This window comes from Clinocottus analis, unplaced genomic scaffold (genome assembly GCF_023055335.1).
Source record: "Clinocottus analis isolate CAN_PGR_092001 unplaced genomic scaffold, fCliAna1.0.p SCAF_23, whole genome shotgun sequence".
NCBI classification, from domain to species: domain Eukaryota; kingdom Metazoa; phylum Chordata; class Actinopteri; order Perciformes; family Cottidae; genus Clinocottus; species Clinocottus analis.
Window position 1 is genome coordinate 7,457,021 of NW_027175965.1, and position 21,354 is coordinate 7,478,374.

General features: G+C 42.0%; 1 protein-coding gene across 2 annotated transcripts; it reads right to left on the reverse strand.

Moving 5' to 3' along the window:
• Positions 1-439: 439 nt before the first annotated feature.
• mllt1a (MLLT1 super elongation complex subunit a) lies at positions 440-19,725 on the reverse strand. 2 transcript variants are annotated; one of them, XM_068589776.1, is made up of 12 exons: positions 19,593-19,725; positions 14,731-14,911; positions 13,966-14,048; positions 12,767-12,910; positions 11,832-11,957; positions 10,058-10,726; positions 9,433-9,523; positions 9,214-9,325; positions 8,592-8,691; positions 8,081-8,149; positions 7,268-7,339; positions 440-6,803 (listed from the first exon to the last, which is right to left on the reverse strand). In XM_068589776.1, exons 1-12 carry the CDS (start codon positions 19,602-19,604, stop codon positions 6,675-6,677), a joined length of 1,788 nt encoding a protein of 595 aa, XP_068445877.1. In that variant the 5' UTR covers positions 19,605-19,725; the 3' UTR covers positions 440-6,674. The 2 variants fall into 2 exon arrangements, with proteins under 2 accessions (XP_068445877.1, XP_068445876.1); XM_068589775.1 differs by having other exon boundaries at positions 8,072-8,149.
• Between the last annotated feature and the right edge of the window lie 1,629 nt (positions 19,726-21,354).

Genomic DNA, 21,354 nt, shown 5'->3' on the forward strand with positions numbered 1-21,354 from the left:
ACGATTGTCAATTAATTCTCTGATTGGCTAAATCAGGTAACAAAATACAAATAATTCTCATTTCCTGCAAAAGAAACTCACCATTTTTCGGTTCATCCTGCTATTTAAATATCTGACAAATGAAAAGACACTAAAGATGATATAAATAAATATCCAACATTGCCATTCAGAAGTCTTAAATGTGTACACAATGGTGTCTTACACATGACGCTGTGCTTCAAACCCACATAACTTTTCCTCAATATGGAGCGGCGTCAAAGAGCCTAATTTATTGATTAGCCTTTGCCGATAAACGTCCCTCCTATAGAGGCATTTCCTCGATGGATGGTCAACGCCTCATGAGCATTATGCGTGTCCTTTTCACCCCGCAGACCGCTTTGACCATCACGTGAACTTTTCTTGAACCCCTGCACACGCACCCCGTGACCGAGAGGGAGGAGGGGGGGGGTCACACACCGGTCAATGACGATGGGACACACACACACACACGGGGGTGGACAACAGTACTTGATGACTTTATTAATAATATGATTTAAAAAATAACATTAAAATAACAATGTTTTTGTCCTGGTTAACCACTTGCATCATATGGCCACATGGTGGCGTTGTAATGCCAAGTTTTGATTTTCAGAAAAGAAAAAAAGAAAAAATACCAAATTGTTCTGCACATCCAGTTTGTTCTTCTTGGACCACATGTAATGAACACATTTCAGACATCCCCCCCCCTCCATTAAAACAAATCAAACCTTTATAAATACAGGCATCCTGTATTCTGTCACAGACACATTATGACGACCACCGACAGGAAACATCCCTTCTGCACATATTTCAAACCATTTGCGCTAAAGGTTTTGCTTCTTCCTCGTCCTCTAAAGATCCACACAGTAGATATTCTACCTTTGCTGTATTATACATGTATATAATATAGTCTGAGCTGAAATGTTTCACTCCAACAGACCTGCACAGGGTTGACAGGGAAGCGTTTCTTTGCAATTATTATTCCCCATTTGCACTTTTTTCTTTCCCCCCTCTTTTCATTTACGTCTTCAATCTTGCGCAACATATAAAGAAAAGGGTATTCATGGGAAATGTAGCTGCTACAGTGTAATGTAAACAGTGGTTTACATTAGAGCCACCAGTTTCAATTAGTTCAACTTAAGTTATCTGAGAAATTGTCTTTTAGCCTTCATTTTGGTAGTGAGATTACCCATGAGCCTCAGCAGTGGTTGCAATGGAGAAGGAGCCACGTAGAGGCACATTGGAGTAAAAAAGAAAATAAACGCCTGCAGCTCTTTTGCCGATGTTCCCTTTGTCTCTGTTCTTTTAAAAATATCTTCTTCCTGCATCCAGTGACGTGACAGTGACGTCGTTTGAGGCAGAGAAAAAGCTACTGCGGCTAAAACATCCTCAATCGTGAATTGAGGATGTTTTACATCCAGACCAGCGTTGATGATTGATGGAACAGTGGAAGGACTAACTCATGGATCTGTTGTTTATTTGTTTGTGTCCAGTGTAAATGGAGTGTGTGGCGAAAACTTCAATTCAGAAGTTGCGCGGCCGTATTTTTCAGCCAAATATTTGGCTTACTGCCGTTTCGTGAATTTAGTTTTTTGTTTATTTTATCAGCCGTAGCAAATGTGCCGCTGAAGCGCAATGCATTGTGGTACATGTAGGCACAGCCGGCACAACAGACCACCAGCAGGAGGGAGAGAGAGCGTCATTCTGGGTCAATATAGCACAAAAATGGAGAATTTATTTCATTAACGGACTACATTCACCATCAACACTGATTGGAGATCCACGTTTAAAAAACGGGGCGAAATTTTTCATTTTCACAGAAGACAGATTCATGTTGGAGGAATTCATCCAAAAATGACCCGATAATGAAAAGTGAACCGATTTAAAAGATTACACAAATCGATCGTCAACTGCGTTAGCGTTAGCTTCTGCCTGCGTTTAGCAGAAGCTAACGCTAACGCTGTTGAGAAACGCAATAAGCTTAAAGCTCACCGGTTTGATGTTTCTGCTTTTTGCAAGTCAAAGTGAACAAACTAAATATTTTCTAAGTTTTTTTTAAAATTTGGACTTAATGATTGAATCGGGAGAATTTTAAGTAAAAGTGCTCCAACTGTGAGTAACACAACGCCGTCTACGGGGAAACCATTAACGGCATTTTTACTTCCTGTACCAGCAGCGCTGAAAACTCCAAACCACTTCACGACTCTGTTGTTTCCTATGATGTATTTCTTTAGCTTCAAGTTAAAACATACAAGAAATGATGTGGTCGTTGTTTTGTTTGGGGGGGAAAAGACTTTGAATGAGTAGAACATAAACACTCAAATCATAACTGGACATGACACAGAAAATAAAAACAGCTTTAGCTCAAGAGTTCAGCTCCCTGAACCAAAGTGTTGTGACGTTTCGCTCATCCAGCAAACATTTTCCTACACCTGCTGCTTGGTGTTCGGCTGTCATCCGCATAATGACACACAAAACATGAAGGGAACATCCCTCATAACGTTTCACACCTAAAATAGATCCAACGGGCATGTTTGTTTTGTGAATAATAGGTACAAAATCATGCCAAAAATGAAGACAATTAAATAAAAAATAAAAAAAAGTTGGCAAAAAAAAATAGAAAATAATCAATTCATATCGTATTGCATGTAAATATTGTATAAAATCCTTAAAAATACAGTTCAGGTAACTACTTAAGTACTGAAGTCATCACAGCCAAAAGTGCAGAGGTCCATAAATAAAACATTGACTGCGGGCGGACAGTCGGGCTTCTCTCTCGAGTCCCCACGTCAACCTCCCCTTCTCCGCCACCAGGGACTGAGCGAGTGCCGGGGTCAAAGGTCAGAGTTCGTGAACTCGGCCTGAAAAGTTCCCACATCGATGCACAGAGAAGAGGAACAGGAAGGTTGTTTTCTTTTTTTCTTTTTTTTTAAAATCTCTCCTATCGCCGACAAACACACTCGCAGACGCACAAACGTCACTCACACAAAGAGTTCAAAGTTCATTCTCAGTAATCACGGCCTGAAGTTCTGTTGACGGAGGCACACCTAGAGAGACTGAGGGTAGGAAGGGGAGAGGGGGGGTGGGGGCAGGAGGGTGGGGTTGGGTGGGGGGTGGGTGGGGTTACTGCAGGGCACATAAGGCGGCAGGAATCCAGGTTGTTGTTTTTCTTTTTTGAGACACATTTTCTGTGATCAGACGGCATTTACAGTGAGGGCCGAAGGAGTGTGTGTGTGTGTGTGTGTGTGTGTGTGTGTGTGTGTGTGTGTGTGTGTACATGTCGCAACAGAAAAAGAAAGAAGTATTAAAGCTATCGAGGCGTCAGAATAAAAAAACACTGTCGGCACGAAGAAAAGACAAAAAACAAGACGAGTGGAGGGAGGGAATCGCTCATTGAAGGTTGATACCACAGTGGGCTGGTGTGTGTGTGTGTGTGTGTGTGTGTGTGAAGCCTAAAGGGGCCACAGGAACTAACACAACAGGGGCCTGAATCAAGAAGCAAGTTCACCTCCGTCTGGCTTTCTTTGGGGTTTTCTGGCTTCTCGACCAGCCGGCTCGTGGCTCTGTTGGCTCACAAAGCGGGGAGGAGTTTGTTTACGTTAAAAAAGAAGCCAATCTGATCATAACAATAATATTCAGTTGAGTTGAAAAGATTAAAGTCTCTTGATAAACAACTATGAAGTTACACAGTTTCTGCTGCAGAGTACATGTGTGCAGAAAGTGGTTTTAGGAAAACAGCTCACATTTTTGCTCATTATTTAATGAAAAAGAAACAAGGTCAAAAATCTGGACGCTGAGCGTTTAGATCGAGTCAGTTTAACTGCAGTTAAATTGCTCTTAAGGTTTATTAAACTACATGAAACAAAGGCAACACTACTTAACACTGACTGCTCAGATCATATAACCTAACCCTGGGTTTAAGTAGTCTATTTATTTCCTTTGTTAAGTGGCGACAACATGAGTGCGATAATGCACTCAGATGTTCATAATAATGGACTCAAAATGTACATTTAATCTATCAGTAACTTATTATCAGTGCGTTGATATTTTTTCTATTAAAAGATGATATTAGCAGTCATTTCTTTTTATTCACGGTCGTCAATTTGCCTCAATAGAAACACTGTTGACCTTGCATCTTCTTCTGTGTTGTATAAATAGATCATTTATGCAAAATAGACCAATAAAGACCAATAAAAGAACTTCAATTTGCATTGATATCTATGGCCAACTTGCTTTGCTTCTCATGCTAGAAGCACTGGGGGAATCTAAAAGCTGTGCTACAAAAAGAACTGATATAGTTAGCATGTGACGCTAAGTCGGTCTACCTGTGCTGTGCTCGTTACTTCTGATCGTTTCCAGGTTTTGATGTAATCCTCTCAAGTGAAACTCCAGTGAAGCGCCAGCTTCAGTGGTCTGAACTTCATGGGATCGGTCCGTCTGGGTGAAAAGCGATCAGTGAACCCCACGGATCTTGCTTCTTGATGCCGGCCCTCCATCCCAAAAGATACCGTTCAGATATTCAGAGGGAAGAAAACACGAGGAGGGTTTTCTTCAGCTTAGTCGTCTGCTCTTCACGCGTCTGGTAACTCGTCATCAAACGCTTCAACATTAGTTAAAATACTTCAAACCGCTTGACGAGGGACCGTCGACCCGACTCAACGACAAACCCACGAACGACACGACGGCTGAAGCGACTGTTGCTAGACGCGTCCTCTTTAAACCCCTGAAACTAATCTCAGAAAGCAAGAACATTAAAAAAAATGGCCACCATCCAGGGAAAATAGTAGTCTTAAAACTTCTACAGCCTACAGAGACACTGGAAAAAAAAAGAGAAGCAGGGATGGTTCGCCATTAAGACAATACTGGATATTCAGGCATCCTTTTATAACACCTATAACACTTGTTTCCCCAAGGGGAGTTTGGGGGGCGGGGGGGTATTTCAATCTGTGTGACCATGGCTAACAAAGTGCACACCCCCCCTCACACTGCAAGTCGCAGAAAAAGGCACTAGAGTGGGGCTGTTGCTAGCCGTAGAAAAGTAAAAGCGATTTACATTCGTAGCTCACAGGTTTTCTGAACCGCAGTCTGGGAATAAATACACAAAATGCACTTGTAGAAAAATAAAATGTAAAAAAAGCGTGGCCCCTATTTTGTTTCTTTTCTTCTTCCTTATTTTTTGGATTCTGGGAGACAAGTATGGCTACTTTTTCACGGCTTTTTTTTTTCTTCTTAACCCCCACAAACCCTCCCTCCCCACCACTTAGAAGGCAATTTAGGAGTGATCCTCCACTGCTCTGGCCGCGAGCAGTCGAGCCCTTTCATGCACGCCAATATGAGAATAAGGGAGGAGGAGGGATGGAGTGAGAGGGGTGAGGAAGGGTGGGGTGGTGGGGGGGGAGCTGTTGGTAGGAGGTCAGGGCTCAGCTTTCAGTGCGAGGAAGTAGAAGGAAAACTCAAATGTTCAGACAACAGAGAAACCTCATCCAAAACAGAGTCAGTCTCTTACACACACACACACTCACACACTCACACACACACAGCGTCTTCATGTACAGCTGTCAACGGTAAGTATGATCGAGGCTTCAAGTGCAAGGACCGAGGAGACAAACATGTAGGAACATAGGTGCTTTTACTTTAATCCCTCCCTCTATTTAGCATTTATATGCACTGTAAAGATTTAAAAGAGGCTTATAGCACAATGTAATGTGGTGTTAGGCACATGTAAGGCCATTTGAAGTGTTATTAAGGTTGTTTGTTTGTTACTAAATTGTCTTTTATTATCAGTTTATGAACCTGAACATAGGACGAGGTTAGTAGTGTACTTACATTTGCTTATCACTACATGATAGTGTTGCACACACACGTTTGATCAATGTTTATAACCTGCTTATAAAGAGGGGGATAAAGTAAATAATCAGCTGAATCAATATCAGTTTGTTGTGTGTGTGTGTGTGAAGGAGGGAAACCAGCTGTCGCTTGTGCTCGAGCTTCACACACACACAAAGAGAAGTCGGTACCCACAAAGATAACATCTCTTAAACCTCAGCAGCACTCGCTCGCCTGCACACACACACACACACGCACACACACACACACACGCGAATCAAAGAGTATGTCGGGAGAGAAATGAGCTCCAGCTGACAACAGGGGGAAGGGGACTGAAGTGTTCTGCCGAGTAAGGAGTGTTCGTGTGAAGGGGGAGGAAGAGGAGGAGGAGGAGGGGAAGTATTGGGTTTGCAAAGGAAGGAGTGCAGGAGGGTGAAGGAGGGGGTGTGGGGTGCATACCACAGCTCTGCACAGACTAAAAAAAAAGAAAAAAGACATGTGTAGTGAAAATCCTGACTGTAGACTGAGTTCAGCCCACGCTGCTCCTTCTCCACCCTCCCCTTCCACACCTCCTTCAGTTTCCTCCCCCCAGTGTCACGTGAAGGCGGCGTGTCTTCATGTGTGCTTGTGTTTTGTTCGCGTGATTCCGTTTGTCTAGTAGTTGTTCAATGGTTCAGTCGGGCCTGCGGAACAGCTGCGACGGGATGCGGCTTCTCGTCCCCCTACTTTTTAAAAAATAAAAAAATAAAAAGGAGGGGGACACGTTGGCGAATCTACCTCCGCCGCCGCAATCCACAGGCCGGTTTCCCCACGCCGGTGTCCACTTCCTGTCACGTGGCCGTCGCCTCCAGGTAACTCTGTAGTTTGCGGACGGTGGACTCGTCCAGTGAAAAGAGGTCAAAGTCAAAGGTGGTGTTGGTCACGTTGAAGTGGCCCGTCTCCTCGATCAGGTTCACAATCTGAGAGGAGAGCGATCAATTAACCGTAATGAGGTTGTCAGGTCACACTCACAATATATTAAAACACTTACATGGTTTCACAAGTCAAAGTTATATCACCGTTTAAATTACACAAAGAATGTACTTTGATCAAGTATGAAAGAAAACCAGGAGGCAAGAAGAAGCCCCAAATTATTCATCATTACCATCAAAGCACAGATTTTCCACAACAAATAGAGACATACATGTCGCAATTTTCAAGGCTAAATTCTATTTTATAAAAGTCTGATTGCTAATTTATCAGTGAAATAATTTATGATTAAACCTTTCCTTTCATAAAAAACTGAAATTCAACTGTATGTTCACAGTGAAACAGTTAGTTGTAGCAAATGTTTTTAAGGTTGTTCCTCCACACCGACGACATAATGCATACAGTGTGTGTGTGTGTGTGTGTGTATTAATCATTTCATTACATGAACACACACCTGCTGCAGGACGTTACGCTCCCTTAACGCCATCAGTCGGCGATGGAGGTCCACCAGTTCTTCTGTGTAGGCCTGCAGAGTTCACAGAGGACATCATGAAGGTCATGGAGATGAACGAGTCAGAGCGGTTACATTTGAACTGAAATGTAAACTTCTGTATGAACATGGGGAAATGTATCCGCCTGACCTATAGCATGTCAATTAGATTACCATTTTATGTATATTTATATATATATTGAGTTTATTTAGAATTTGCTGGAGAGTTGCATTGTTACTTTATTTTTGTTTTGTTAACTAATTATTAGCTACACATTTAAAAAATAGCTATCTGATCTAGTCTTAATATCTTTGATGACCAGATACTCAGGAGACCAAACCCTCTGAGGGGAAATTATTATTTTGGATTTGAAATCATTAGAGAAAAATTGAGGATAAAAGGTAAGAGTGTTTGATAATGCCTGCCTGTAATCTTAGGAGGCACAGAAAGCTTAATTTTATAACTGAAAAGAAGATCACTGTTGCATTTCGCTGCAAAATAGTGAATCTAGCAATAAATACAGAACAAACAGGGGATGTTTATGTTGCATTTATTTGATGTTATGAAGTAAACCTAGAATCATCTCGTTACACTGAAGAAAATAAATATTTTTAAGGGTTGATAAGGGTCTGTCTGTAGATCTGGATCAACTCCCTGTCCAAGACTCCATCTTCAATTATTTAATGCACTCATTCAATGTGGACAAAAGGCTGCATGTGTGTGTGTGTGTATATGTGATGTAAAGCATAAAAAAAAGTTTGATTTACCCTTCCTACCTTGTCGTATCCCTTCTTCAATACCTTCTCAGAGCGAAACGAGGAATCTGGACTCTTTCTGCCTGAGACCTGCAGAAGAGTAGGACAAGGACAAAGGAAAGGACAGAAGAAGACAACGAAGAGAGGCAGACAGTGACGTGAGACCACGAGACAATCTGGGACACCGATGACTGAAACAAGATGTGAGAAATGTCTTCAGGCTTTTTATGAGACATAACAAATATAAAGATTGTTCTTCGTCCAAACAAATATCTTGTCATGTTTTACTTTGACTCACACAAACACACAAATTACATTTCTTGAGTCCATTTTACTCCCAAAACCGCAAACATGCACAACTTCATGCTTCCAGAAAGTCCTGTTCATGTTGGCCGAGTATTATGTCGACAGCTGAACACTTAAGAATACTGGCTGAAGAAAAGCGCCGTACTATTGTTAAGAATAAATCAAACTGTACATGTTCATGTTCTCAAACTATTCCTACATTACAAATGAGGTCTCCGTGACTCACTTTGTTGTTGGAGGAGTTGTGTTTCAGCGGCGGCGGGGCGGGGTCTCGACTGAGACTGTGCGAGCCGTCACTGCTGTCGCTCTCGCTGTCCAGGCTGAGTCTGGCGAGGTCAGAGGTCAGAGGTCAACCAAACGCAGACCGAGAGACACATCATATTGTCACGCAGCGTCGCGTTACACTTGAGATTGTGATTATTATTTGCTGCTAGTATAGAGCCGGTTATCATTTGGTGATTAAGATAAACAAACAAACACATCGTTTATAAAACATTAGTGAGACCGAACGAACAGCTCACAGGTTCACTGCTTAAGCAAACTTTATTGAAACTTAGAAATGCCCCTGTGTGGGTTTGAATGGAGGCTTTGGCCGTAGAAACGTCTCAAACTAATGCGGCGGTCTTGTGTTTTTTTTAAAACGTAAACATCTGCCACTTCTATGCATAAAAAAAAGGAAAAAGACAAGGTGCTGACTCCGTAACAGGGAAGGAAAGAGTGCAACATGCAAAGCGGGCTCGAGGTGACGTGTGTTTAAGCAGATCGGGGTTAAACTTGGCTCGCAATGCGACAATGCACCGTTTGTGATTGACGACCACACATGCAAAGAAGCCTTCAGGGAGACTGACCGAGAGTCGCGGTTGGGGGGGTTGGTCTTGATGGGCGTCTCCTCCTCCGAGCTACTGTCGTCATCGTCCGACTCTTCCGACTGGATCTCCTCCACCATCGATCGAAGAGGTCCTGCAAGAGGATGACAGAATCACACACACACATTGTGAGGCCATTCACTTAAGACAGCTCTTTAACATCTCATCTCTGCGATCTAACAAGGGGAATGGACGCTCTACCTTGGCCTTGTTTCTGACCCGGCTCAAAGTCCGAATCTGAACTCGAGTCAGAGCTCGAACTGGAGTTGGAAGGACTGGAAGGGGCCGACTGCTGTAAGGGATTAAAAAAAGAAAGAAGATATTGACAAGAAGGAAAACAAGAGATGAAAGAAATGGGACAAAAAATAGAGATGGGCCTCGACTCCCTTTGTGATTTTATATAGTGTTTGTTTGTTTTTTTAACATTCAAGATCAAAGAGTATAAAAAAACTAGGTCTAATCTTTTCTTTTTAATCTCTTTATGGATTAAGTTGTGTAAAAATACAAATTTGCATGGATAGAAATACTGTACGTGCCAATACTTAGTTTATTAATTAATTAATCAACTGACAGTACGATCAAATATTTTAATATCACAGCAAAAAATAAATTTAAGTGTCTCATGTGTGAGGGTTTGCAGTGATGTTAGATAACATGTAACAGACATTTCACTATTTTCCTACGACGGATTAACCGATTAAAACAAGAATATAAGAAATGATTAAGCGATAATAATCTCGAGGTTTCTGCCGTGAAATTTAAAATATAATGTACGATCACAATGTGCTTAATTACACAATCCTTTTCCTAAAAGCACTCGGCGTACCTCTGACTTGGACGACGCTTCGTCCTCTGAATTCGATTCTTCCGACTCTGGAACTTTCTTGGTCTCCTTTGGCTCTTGCGTGTCGTTTTTTCCTTTGGCCCAGCGACCTTTTTCCTTGGGAGGTTTCTTCTCTGCGTACGGTTGGCTGGTTGCAGACGAGGACGAGACTCGAGGAGAAGTTCCCGTGAAGGCCCCACCGCTCGGCCCCTTCGGCCCCTCCGAGCTGCCCTTCTTCTGCTTCTTAGCGCTTGGTTTGGGAGACTCAACAGTGGAGGGTCGCTTCCCTGGGACTTTAGATTCTGCGGGCCCTCCACCGCCTCCTCCACCTCCACCTCCGCCCCCACCCCCTCCACTCCCAGCCCCCCCTCCTTTCGGAGACATGCCCTCCATCTTCGACGACTCCTTCAGGGTGAGTTTAGGCTCCTTGAAGGCAGCCTTGGGTACGACCTTAACTTCATCTTTCACTTTGATCTCCGACGGCTTTTTGGACGACGAGGACGAGGAAGAGGAAGGATCGCGGGCACTCTTGCTGCTTCCGTCTTTGTCGTTGTCTCCTTTCGACGTGGCTTTGCTTTCAGAGTCTTTTCGGGGCCGTTCGCGGTGCTCCTTGGTCACTTTGTGCGGTTTGGGTCCTTTGCTGCTGCCACCACTCCCCTCTTTGCTGGGTTCCTGGTGAGAGAAAACAAAAAAAAAGCATCGTCATCGACAATTTACTCTTCAAGCACTCAGCCGAAAGGTCTCCTAAAAGGAAACAGACTCAGCACGACAAACACCTCGCCGAGGTCTTGCCTGTCTAGTCCACGCAGTAATCACATTATTTACTGTGAAAGAGTTGTCAAACTAAGCACTTTGGTCAGTGTGGACTTCAGACAAAACAGTTCTCTCAGTAATCAGCCTAAAAAAAACTAATTAAGCCTTCTTCTCTACACAATAACAAGACTCCAGTTGAGTCTACAGCTATGCTAGCAGCTAAATGAGTTTATTATTAGTATGTTTATCATGTTCACCATCTTTGTTTAGCATGCTAACATTTGCTAACTGGCACAAAACACAAAGTAGGCCGAGGCTGATGGAAATGTCATTTGTTTTTCGCTCATAAACCATCAAAATGTCAACCGTATGGTTGTGCTCAAGGCAAAGTCTGTAGGACTAATCATTTGGGGATTGAGACAGACACAAATTGAAAGGAACTCAATCGGATAGCTGTTGAGATATTTCCAAAGTGGCGGACCGACATCCCTGGAGCCGTCCTGCTGGCGTAGCCACGAGCAGGCGGCAACTACATACACAAGGAAAAAGATCACCATATGCCACTTGACCAGTTGGAGTCCAAGAGATACTACCCTGCGCTACAGTATAGAGAGTATTTATACATCGCTGGTGCCGTCTGCCTTGAAGCTGGACTGACAAATAAACAACCACTGCACTGGTCTCTGAAAGCTTGATACCAAAACGAGGACAACAATGGAAAATGTAACGGGATCAGTTTCCTGTCTTCTCCTGCTAGACGACCCCTCTCGTGGCAGATAAGCTGGCCGAGTCACTCTGCATACAGATACTCAAAAACAGCCGGCTATGATTAGAAGCCTGAGTACGTGTGATGTCAAGACGATTGAATGGCTTTTCACATTCATATGCAAATTTGCCCCCCTTTGCTTCAGTAAATACAATAGAAATTGACTGGATTGATCATTGTAGTGCACTTTCTGGCTAAATACTCCAATTGAATGAGCTATTAAGATGGGATTTTTTTTATGTTGACAATCCAACCAACCTTTGACACGTGAGAGGTCTTGGTCTTCTTGGGGTCTGAGAAGGCCGAGAGGGGGATGGTGGGGAGCATTGGGTAGTCCGGACTCGGCCTCGACACGGCTTCAGCGCCCTCAGGAACCACCAATACCTGAAATTAAAGAGATGAGACAGTTATGAAACGTCTGTGTAGACATCATACAATCTCTTAAATAGTGTTTCTCTGAATGCAAAGTTGTAATAATAAAACAAATTTATGCCATGACAAAGCTATACGATTCTTACATTGCGCAGGAGTTTCTGTGACGTAACATTGACCGGATTTCTACTATATCCACAAAGTTAAACCAGCAAATCCAGCAAAGACAAACATTAGGAATAACTCTATAGAAATGATCAATCTTCTCCATGATAGACTCGTTTACTTGTAGGTAATACAGGAGGCATCAGTATAAAAGACTGAAACCAGGTAAAGGTCTCACAGTAATGATGTGTTCACAGTGGATTACATGCAAAGTCAATGCACAGACGGAACGGATGCAAATGAGGCAAATTTCAGCCAAATGTCACGGCCCAAAAGAATTTGCGTAGCGCCGTGTTGCGAAAGACAGTCGGCATTGAGATGCTCCGCCTGTCAACACCCACGTCCTACCGCAGTTGAATCAAACTGGGTACAGGTCAGCCTCTGGTAGCGCTGGAGGTGGCGGCAGTCATGTCAATGAAACTTTAATACCTTCAAATGTCCTTTTTTTCAAGAAACTGAAACGCTTTCAGACTTTTAAAGCACTGCAGATACTTCGCATTGAGGATTAAACTCTCCCAGAAGCATCAGCAGCTCATACTTTACAGCTAAATGGTCAAATACATCACGTGGTAGTTGCTCATTTAGTACTATTGACAACTGTAGCATCTGCTATTGATTCTCGTCGATCATTCAGCCATCGGTCCAGCGAGCCTCACCCCGCCAGCTTTGATCAGCTTTCTCCTGAATTCTTTGGTGGGGTTGTTAAAGGTGAGCTTCTCACAGCGCAGGTGGTTGACTGGTGGGTTGCCCTCCAAGTTGAGGAATAAGTCGTAGTTGAAACACACTTTTTTTGGCTCCTCCTGAAGGAAGACAACATGAAAAAAAAATTAGAAATGTTGTTTAAATTTCCTCTCACAGCACGTGGGACATAAAACCTATTTGTGTTGTAATACACCCTCACATTGCACAACAAAATAAAAACGCTGAATCAATGAATCATCTCTCAGAAGGTCAATAAAGCAAACTGAGATGACTGATAAGAATCAACAAACATTCCTGAGAGAAGCTGTAGAGAAGTGGATAATTATAGTCACGGAAAATGTATTAAGACACACTCGAGAGATTTTATACACAAAACTGTCTTCTGGAAAATGCAGATGGATTATTATTTTTTTTTTCTTGATCTTCTTGACACAAAGATTTATAATGTATAAGTAATGGCACGTAAGAGGATGATGTAACATTTGTGGGTGCAGTCCAGAGGTTTAATATTACAAAGAGCTGCAGGAGACGACGGTGCACTAATGTGCACATACCTCTTAAACATCGTCCTCATCTTATAATGAGAGTAAAGCAGGTCTTTCTTTCATCATTAATACTAATGGCTGATGGTGCCAGAATAATAGTGTATGCTTGTTTAATTTATCTCACTTAAAGAGAGAAATGTGCCTCTCATAAAAGTTGTACTAACACAATCGTGCTTTCCGATCGACTGAGGACTGGAGAGCTTAAATAATTGTCAAAGAAGAGTTTTAAACCATCGCTCCACTGCACTAAAACAATCTACAAGCCCTTACAGTATTCATATTATTCTTGGTTTTGGACCACAATCAGATGTAAATAGGAACAACCGGTTTCTTTTATCAAGTTATGGAATTAACACGGCTACATTTCTACTGGAAAAACCTGTTTTTCCTCTTCTAAAAAACTGTGCAGCCTCCTTCAGTCTGTAAATATTTAAGTGAAGTTCACCAGTACTATGTCAACATTAGTTGTAAAGACTTCCACACCTTGAGTTTACACAATTTAAACCATTTCCTAAAATCTACACATTGTATTTTTTCCCACAGCCTAAATATCTTTTCTACAAATACGACGACTAAGCAGTTTACTCTCAGTGTCCAGCGGATCTCACCTTGTTTTTGAAGTAAACCTCAATAGGCATGAGGAAGCCCGCGTAGCCCGACTCCTCCACTTTGTATGGAGGCTCCTTGCATACTGCAGACAAAAAGTACATTACTCACACTGTTTTATCCGGAGACATGTGTTAATCTACATCTAACTCAGTAGAAGAGTCGGAGCAAACTTTATATGAACAGATTAAGGATTGAAAAAAGCAACATTTGTCACGACATTATTGTTTGTCAAGTCCAAGATTTCTTTTAAGAGGGCGATTAAACACAAAACATTGTCACGTAATGAATAATACAGCATCTGAGTTCCGACTTGGCCGACTTTTAGGCATTTACAAGGTGAACAGTGAGTGCACCGATTCATAAGAGGGGCAGAAATGTCAAGAGACAATTTACAAAAGGATTATTTCCCTGGACCATTAAATCCAGTAGCACTATTTGTGGAGGCCGTGTCCGTATTGGATGCCCTCCCTTTGACCTCTGTGAGTGATCACATAAACAGAATTTAATTTGAAAACTGAGAATGTCGTTGCACCTGCTACAATCCTGAAACATTAGTGGGGAACATGTGTCGTCTTTAACCATTAACCTCCCTCCATGTTTATATTCAGCCCGCTCTTCTATTTATTTCTGTGTTCATCGTGTCAATTTAAGTGAAATCAGATCTTATGATCTGTTTTTAGAAGATCTCATGCTGTATTTGTGATCTACACGTGATTACCTTTTGAGTAGGAGTAAACTCAAATATTGTTATCCGTCTGTCTCACCTCTCTTGGGTTTGGGGAAGCTCTCGTGCAGGCGGAAGACAACCTTCTCTACAAAGTGCTGGATGTCGCCGGTCTCTGGCCCTCGGACAAACACCATCCAGTCGTGGGTGAAGCCTTCTGATGTCACTTTCTTCCTTAACTGGGCTCTGTGGCCCAACTCCAGCTTCACCTGCACCGTGCACTGAAAAAAAAAGACAAAAGAGTCAAATGCTGTCTCGCACTATACTCGGCCTGTCGACGAGGGAGATTATTCACCAGCCAAAAATAGATAAAATGTGAACTACAAGGGCAAAGTTATTCAGATCGAGAAACTAATATACATATTGCAGTGAGCAATAAAAAAATAAAGAGTTGTTTTCTTCTTTGTCTGGTTAGACTTTACACTGCATGTTGATTCCTCACACAGTGTCATTATATAAAGATTTACATGTAACTGGGATGCTTTTCTTTTCCGACTATGCTCATAAAACTTGCATGAGATATCACGTGATGTATTCTACGGCTGGCTTTAGTTCAATGGGTAGAACAGTTAGAAATATAGACTATTTAAGTGATGTACCTGAAAGTATATGATGAGTTTAAGCATTTCTTTCGCAAATAAAATGTAAAAATAAAAGGCAAAAATGTTTTCCTCCACATGCAATTGTATATGATAAAACAACTAGCAAGTATTATAAGTCAATTCTATAGCCAAAATGTTAAATCTAAGCAAAGATGCTATTGAGATAATAACATGGGGACATTATTCACTGGTTTCTGATTCCACCTTGAACAAAAACCTCTGAATCTCTATTTTGGAGTAGTTGGACTTTACCTCAAGAGGAGAGGCTGAACACTTGGTGTGGACCAACACAAAGCTGGACAAGTGTCGGGACGCCCCCTGTGGAATGGGACTGATTAGCTGCCCGAGCCGACAGATCTCTAAAGGTTCGTCCAGAGGAGGGGGCACATTCGTGGGCTACCTCTCCGCCGAGAACAATGACAGCGACGGGACAAGTAAATGACACTGTGCTGGTGGGGATTGGCATAGCGAGAGAAGAGGCCATGGAGATGGGAGCGCACAGGGGGAAACGGGGAGGTGGGTGGGGAGGACGCGAGGGGACAGAAAGCTACTTTATGTCCAGGGGAGGACTGAAGAATGTGTGGATTTGGCTCGAGCACAGAGCAGCTCGTGAGCTGGGCCTGAGTGGGGGGATTAGAGGGGACGGGATTGAGATGAGCTAGTCTGGCACTCCCTGGCCAACACTCTCATCTCACACACATACACACATACACACTCACACCTCCCCTGCCTGGCACTCTGCCCAGCCATTCTGTGGCAGTAATGCCCTTAAACTCCAGACTCCACCACACCCACAGAGAGCAGCCGTGGAGTCCCTCCAATCATCAACACACACACCCCCACAACTACCCTCAGACAACTCCACCAAATCAAGATTTAGGGCAACCTAAAAACCAAGATGACGAGCCAAAGAGGAAGATGGTGACATTCAGAAAAAAAAAAATGGAATTTTCTTCGATTCATTTGAAAATCAAGAGCCCCAGAGGCAAAACGAGGCTGAGCAAAGTACAGCCGAGTTGATTAATTGATTAGCTGGTTGACAGACTAATTAAACAAGATGTATTTTCATAATTGATTAATTGTTTAAGAGCTTTTTAATTAACCAAAGAAATATCAAACATTCACTAGTTTCAACTTCTCAAATGTGAGTTTCTGCAGATTTATGTGACAGTAAACTTATTGACATAATATTTGTGTTTTGGACTGTTTGCTGGACCATACCAGATATTTAAAAGACATCAACGTGGGCTTGTGGATATTATACCAGGCATTTTTACCAGGTTATTAACATAAACAAGAAGAAAAAAAATAGATTTATTGGTTAAACCCCAAAAGAATTTTTTTTAAATCCCAATAAATAGAAAAGTCATTAGTTGCAACAACAGAATGTTTTATATAAAGGTCAGAATATAGTGAAACATTGCAATGTTCAATAACTAAAAGGTGATGTATTCAAAACATTTCTTTTGCCTGAAGAGCAAAAAAGTTAGTTATTTCATGACTTAAAGATTCATTAAACTATGTATTTTCAACTGATTAACATATAAAACCAGAGGGGCATTGGGAGAAAGCGGACCTCTGACAAAGCCTTTTTCCATACATAAAAACAAATGCATGCCCTGTGAATCAGATCAGCTTCAAAATGTTATGGATTCTTCCTCCAGCCATGCGATACCCTTCCACGAAGTATCATTAAAATGGGGCTGATTTTTCCGTGTTCCTGCTGACAAACAACTCAACAAATCGAACTGAAAACATAACCTCATTGGCAGAAATACAGTCAAGAACAGAAAAGTATGTTAACGGATGTAAACGTGAATCATCTGAGCTGCGTCAAACCGTCTGAAAATGTGAAAAACACGAGTGGGGAAAAAAACTCCCTGCTGACTAATGATCACAACATGAGGAGCTCAGGAGGAAACGTTCGGCCAGGAAGATGAAAACTTTGATGAAAACCACCTTGATGAACATGGACATAATCTGATCTGCAGTACGCCGCTTCAAAATATGAAACACGATGATCACGATTATCAAATCATCCAGTTGGATAAGACCACTTGAGGCAATACTTTTATTAAGGTTCCCTCTATAAATGGCAACACAAACAGTCAACACGAAGCCACCATACTTCACATGGTGCGTGCTCTTGTTCTGTCTCTTCCTCAAAGCACAGTACTCCAATACACATTTTGGCAGACACACTGGCTCCCATGAAAACAATGAACTGACATGTAAACAAGCGCCCCTCCAGACCATCTTAATCTCTCCCAGCTAATAAACAATTAAAAGCATTTTTTGAAGTCAGAAAGTTTCCCCCCGGAGGAGACACACAGACTATTGTGACAGCAGCTGTGTTTTGATGAAGCTGCATGTTCCAGCGAAAATCTTCCTCATCATCACACCAAATCTTTACAACAGTTACTTGTTTTGGAAAATGGTCAATCCCAGAGAGCCACGGGGGAGTCACAAATAGCCTGCAGCACCCAAAGAAAACAAGTCAGAATTGTAAATAGGGTGAGTGAATGAGTGTGTGAGGATTATCAAAAGCTGCACGATCGCTGATCCTGTCGTCCCGACGGCAGAGCTCATGATGCAGATCTCATAACTAGAAAACATCAACGTTCTGAGTATTTGCAAATAAAGTCACGAAGCTGCTTCTTTGTCCACGCATGAAGCACCAGGGCTGTGTCATTATGCTGTAATGTGCAATAAATACATTCAAATACAACATTTACTGCTCGATTTTCTCCCTCGACTGTAGATCAGACACTCAACTGCAGGCTAATTTGGCTTTTCTAAAAGAAATACAGCGTAGTTAAATGACATAGCAATACGTCTTAATTGTCGTTTAAGTTATAATGGGTTCACAATATTAAAACACCTTCTATTACAAAGCATTACAATTCCATAAGACCTTAAACTACAGTCTCTAAAATGATCATAAAGTTGAATCAACACAACTAAAACATATCAAACAACTAAACTTTATAGCCTTCATGAAGGTAGGTTTAATAGTCTGGTGAATTTAAAGGCTTTACGGCTTTAGCGATGTGTACCAACTGTGTACTATTTGAGTAATAAGAGTGAAAAACCGAATGCAAATCTTTCAAATAGTTAACATTCATCACAGAAGTACAACTGCCCTGTTTGTATAACTTGTAGGAGCAGACTTCCTCTGGATGAACACTCACAGATCTAGTTAAAACTTCAAAGGGGCCAACGCTGAATGGGGACTAGCTCCAAGAAAGTGGCTGAGCCACTTTCCATGGGTGTGTGTGGCCTAACCATCTGAAATGTAGTCCTGAATGACCTCAGGCATTTAGAGAGTAACCCAGTTTGAAGCAATATCTCGTTCACAGTAGGCAGATATGCAATTTGGTTTACCCACATGGGTTTTCTGCTAAATAAATGCTGCAGTTTTTAGGGGATGACATACATCTTTACAGTCCAAATTGATACATGCAGTACTATTGCATTTGAAGAAGCAAAAAAGGGAACAAGTTCTTAAGATTATGATTTATATTCTGGGCTCTTTGTAATGATCAACCAATGCATGGGTGGTCATCATTACAGGATTCAAGTAAAAACGTCGGTGTGCACACACACACACACACACACACACACACACAGAATGTGTCAGCCTCTCCGACATGCTGCATGCATTTCAGCCTACGATCAAAAATGTGGTGAGCCTTAAACATTCACCAACTGTTGGCAGAAATCTTAAAGGTATTACAGGAGTTGCATGGTCGTTGCTGGCTTCGTTAGCCTCGCATGTGAGGCTTCAGGCCGCTGGCAGTGGAGACACCACCCCGCCTCTCCAGCCCAACCTGGAGAGGACAAATCTTTTCCCCCGGCGCCTTGTAGCGGCTCCTTAGCCTTTAGCAAACGGCCGACACTCTCCTGATAGGTGCACTAGCTTAGCTTAGCTACTGCAAAAAACCTCGGCTCAAATCGGTCTGCATGGCGTTCAACAACGTGCATGTGCTTTTCAGACACCAAAGAGCAGAATACACTCAAGGTGTGGATCTCTTTGTGTGCCTAGTTGTGGCTACAGCTACACAGCGGTGCTGGGTGGTGTGGTAGTGTGACGCTAGCTAGCGGTAAATACCGATGTATGAGTGCCCAGCTAGCATAGCTCCAGAGCCAAACAACTACGAGTTCATTAGCAGCAGGAGCATTTTTTCTTCTTCTGGCTAGCTGAACAGAGGGTTCATTCCTGCCCTGCCGGCGCGCGACCTGCTGGCATTTTCTCCGTGAAAATTTCATATTCCACAAGGAGACATGAAAGCCACTGTACCTGGTTCTCCATGTTTCTCTGGCCTCAGTGATTGTTGTATTTATTTACAGCGGCGTTTTCGGAGCGTCTCCCCAGCCTCTGCTCCTCATTGTGTGTCAATCCAGCCCCAGAAGCGGAAGGCAGACGGCTCCCCTCCCCTTCCAGACGGCTGCTGGCAGGCAACCAAAACAGAAAGCTCTCTCAGCCAATCAGGACGCAGAGAATTTAAGCAGTCTTGAAAGTGACCAATCAAGGCGTCGGAGAGGCGGGACCGTTGCTGACCCGCAAATACAATTAAAGCATTTTCTGGTGGTTTTCTCGAGTGACAGCGAGCTTGTCCCAATGGGTTTAGCTCTGTTTCAATTGTAAAATGCACATGACGCTAATTGATTAATCTGGGTTCGATTGCATGGCTTTTATGAGTTAGCTTTTGCTGTGAGTCTGACCAATGCAATATCAATAACTAATAACTAATTAACTTAATAACAACTATCCTATGTTTACAAAACATAATAATATCATTTTCAGTTTGCTGAATTTTCTGTGAAGTTCACTTAAAGGGAAACACATTGCTTTTTTTCTCCTACATTTAGAAACTGCTTTAGTTACACATACTATCCAACATCTTGCCAATCATCATAGTTGTTATGCAAAATAAATTATACAATTTGAGTTCAGGACTTACTTCTAATAGAGTATTTATATGGTGTGGTATTGCAACTAAAGAAACATTTGAATACAGTGCTATTAGTAAAAGCATGTAAAGTGCAGTTTTCTCTCTCCTCTTTACTGTAATAAATGTTATTCGGCACATACAAATACAAAAAATACATCAAAAAGAAGTTTTAGTTATTGTACTATGCACTTTCTGCATCATTGAGGTTGTTTTTCGAAACTAGGTTATATCTGAATTAATTTACTCTTGCCTCTAACACCACAGGTTGATCTTACTGTTTAAAATGTAAAATGTTTTCTCTGAAAGCATAGCACTTCTCTTCTGATTGAAGACATCTCTCTCACTATACAGAGTCAGGGAGTGAGGGCCAGTTGCAGTCAAGTCTCTGTGGCGCTCAGACTTTGATGTGAGATTATCGGGCCTCAGCTATGGGACAGAAGGTCACCGCTCTCTCACTGGCTTGGTGCCTCCCCTTCTTCCCCTGCCGCTCAAATTGATCCAGTCTGCCTCTCAGTCAAGTCTGAGTGAAAGAAGTCCCACCTGGCTGTCAGACACAAGGGTATCCCACTGATATTGAGACATCAACCTTTAAATCCTCCCTTTCAATATGCAGGGAGAGGGAGAAATACAAAATGAGGCCATGCCCCACTGATTTCACAGACAAAACAGAGATCTAACGTAATTAATAGCTCATGTCCAATGTGTAAAAAAATAAGAATGTATATGCTAATCATCAACTAAAAATATAAAAGAATAGATTAATAAAACCTAAAGATTTTGTTTTAAAAAATAAAATAAAAGCATATCTGTATATCTATGAATGACTAAATCTAGAGCAGTGGTTCCCTACAACCTTTGAAGGATTTTTAGAGCAAAAGAGTCCAGTATTTCATGAAAAAAACAACTAAAACGAGAGAAAAGTCCAACAAAAACGAGTCAGTCGTCATGCTGGCAGCTCAAAAAGCCTTTGAAAATATGAAAATATTAACATGCTGATGTTAAGCAGGTATAACTTATTTCTTAGCAGGTTAGCATGTTGGCGTGCTAGCATTTGAGACTAAGAATGGGTTTAGGCTGGCATGATTGTCATCATTTTGTCAGGTATAA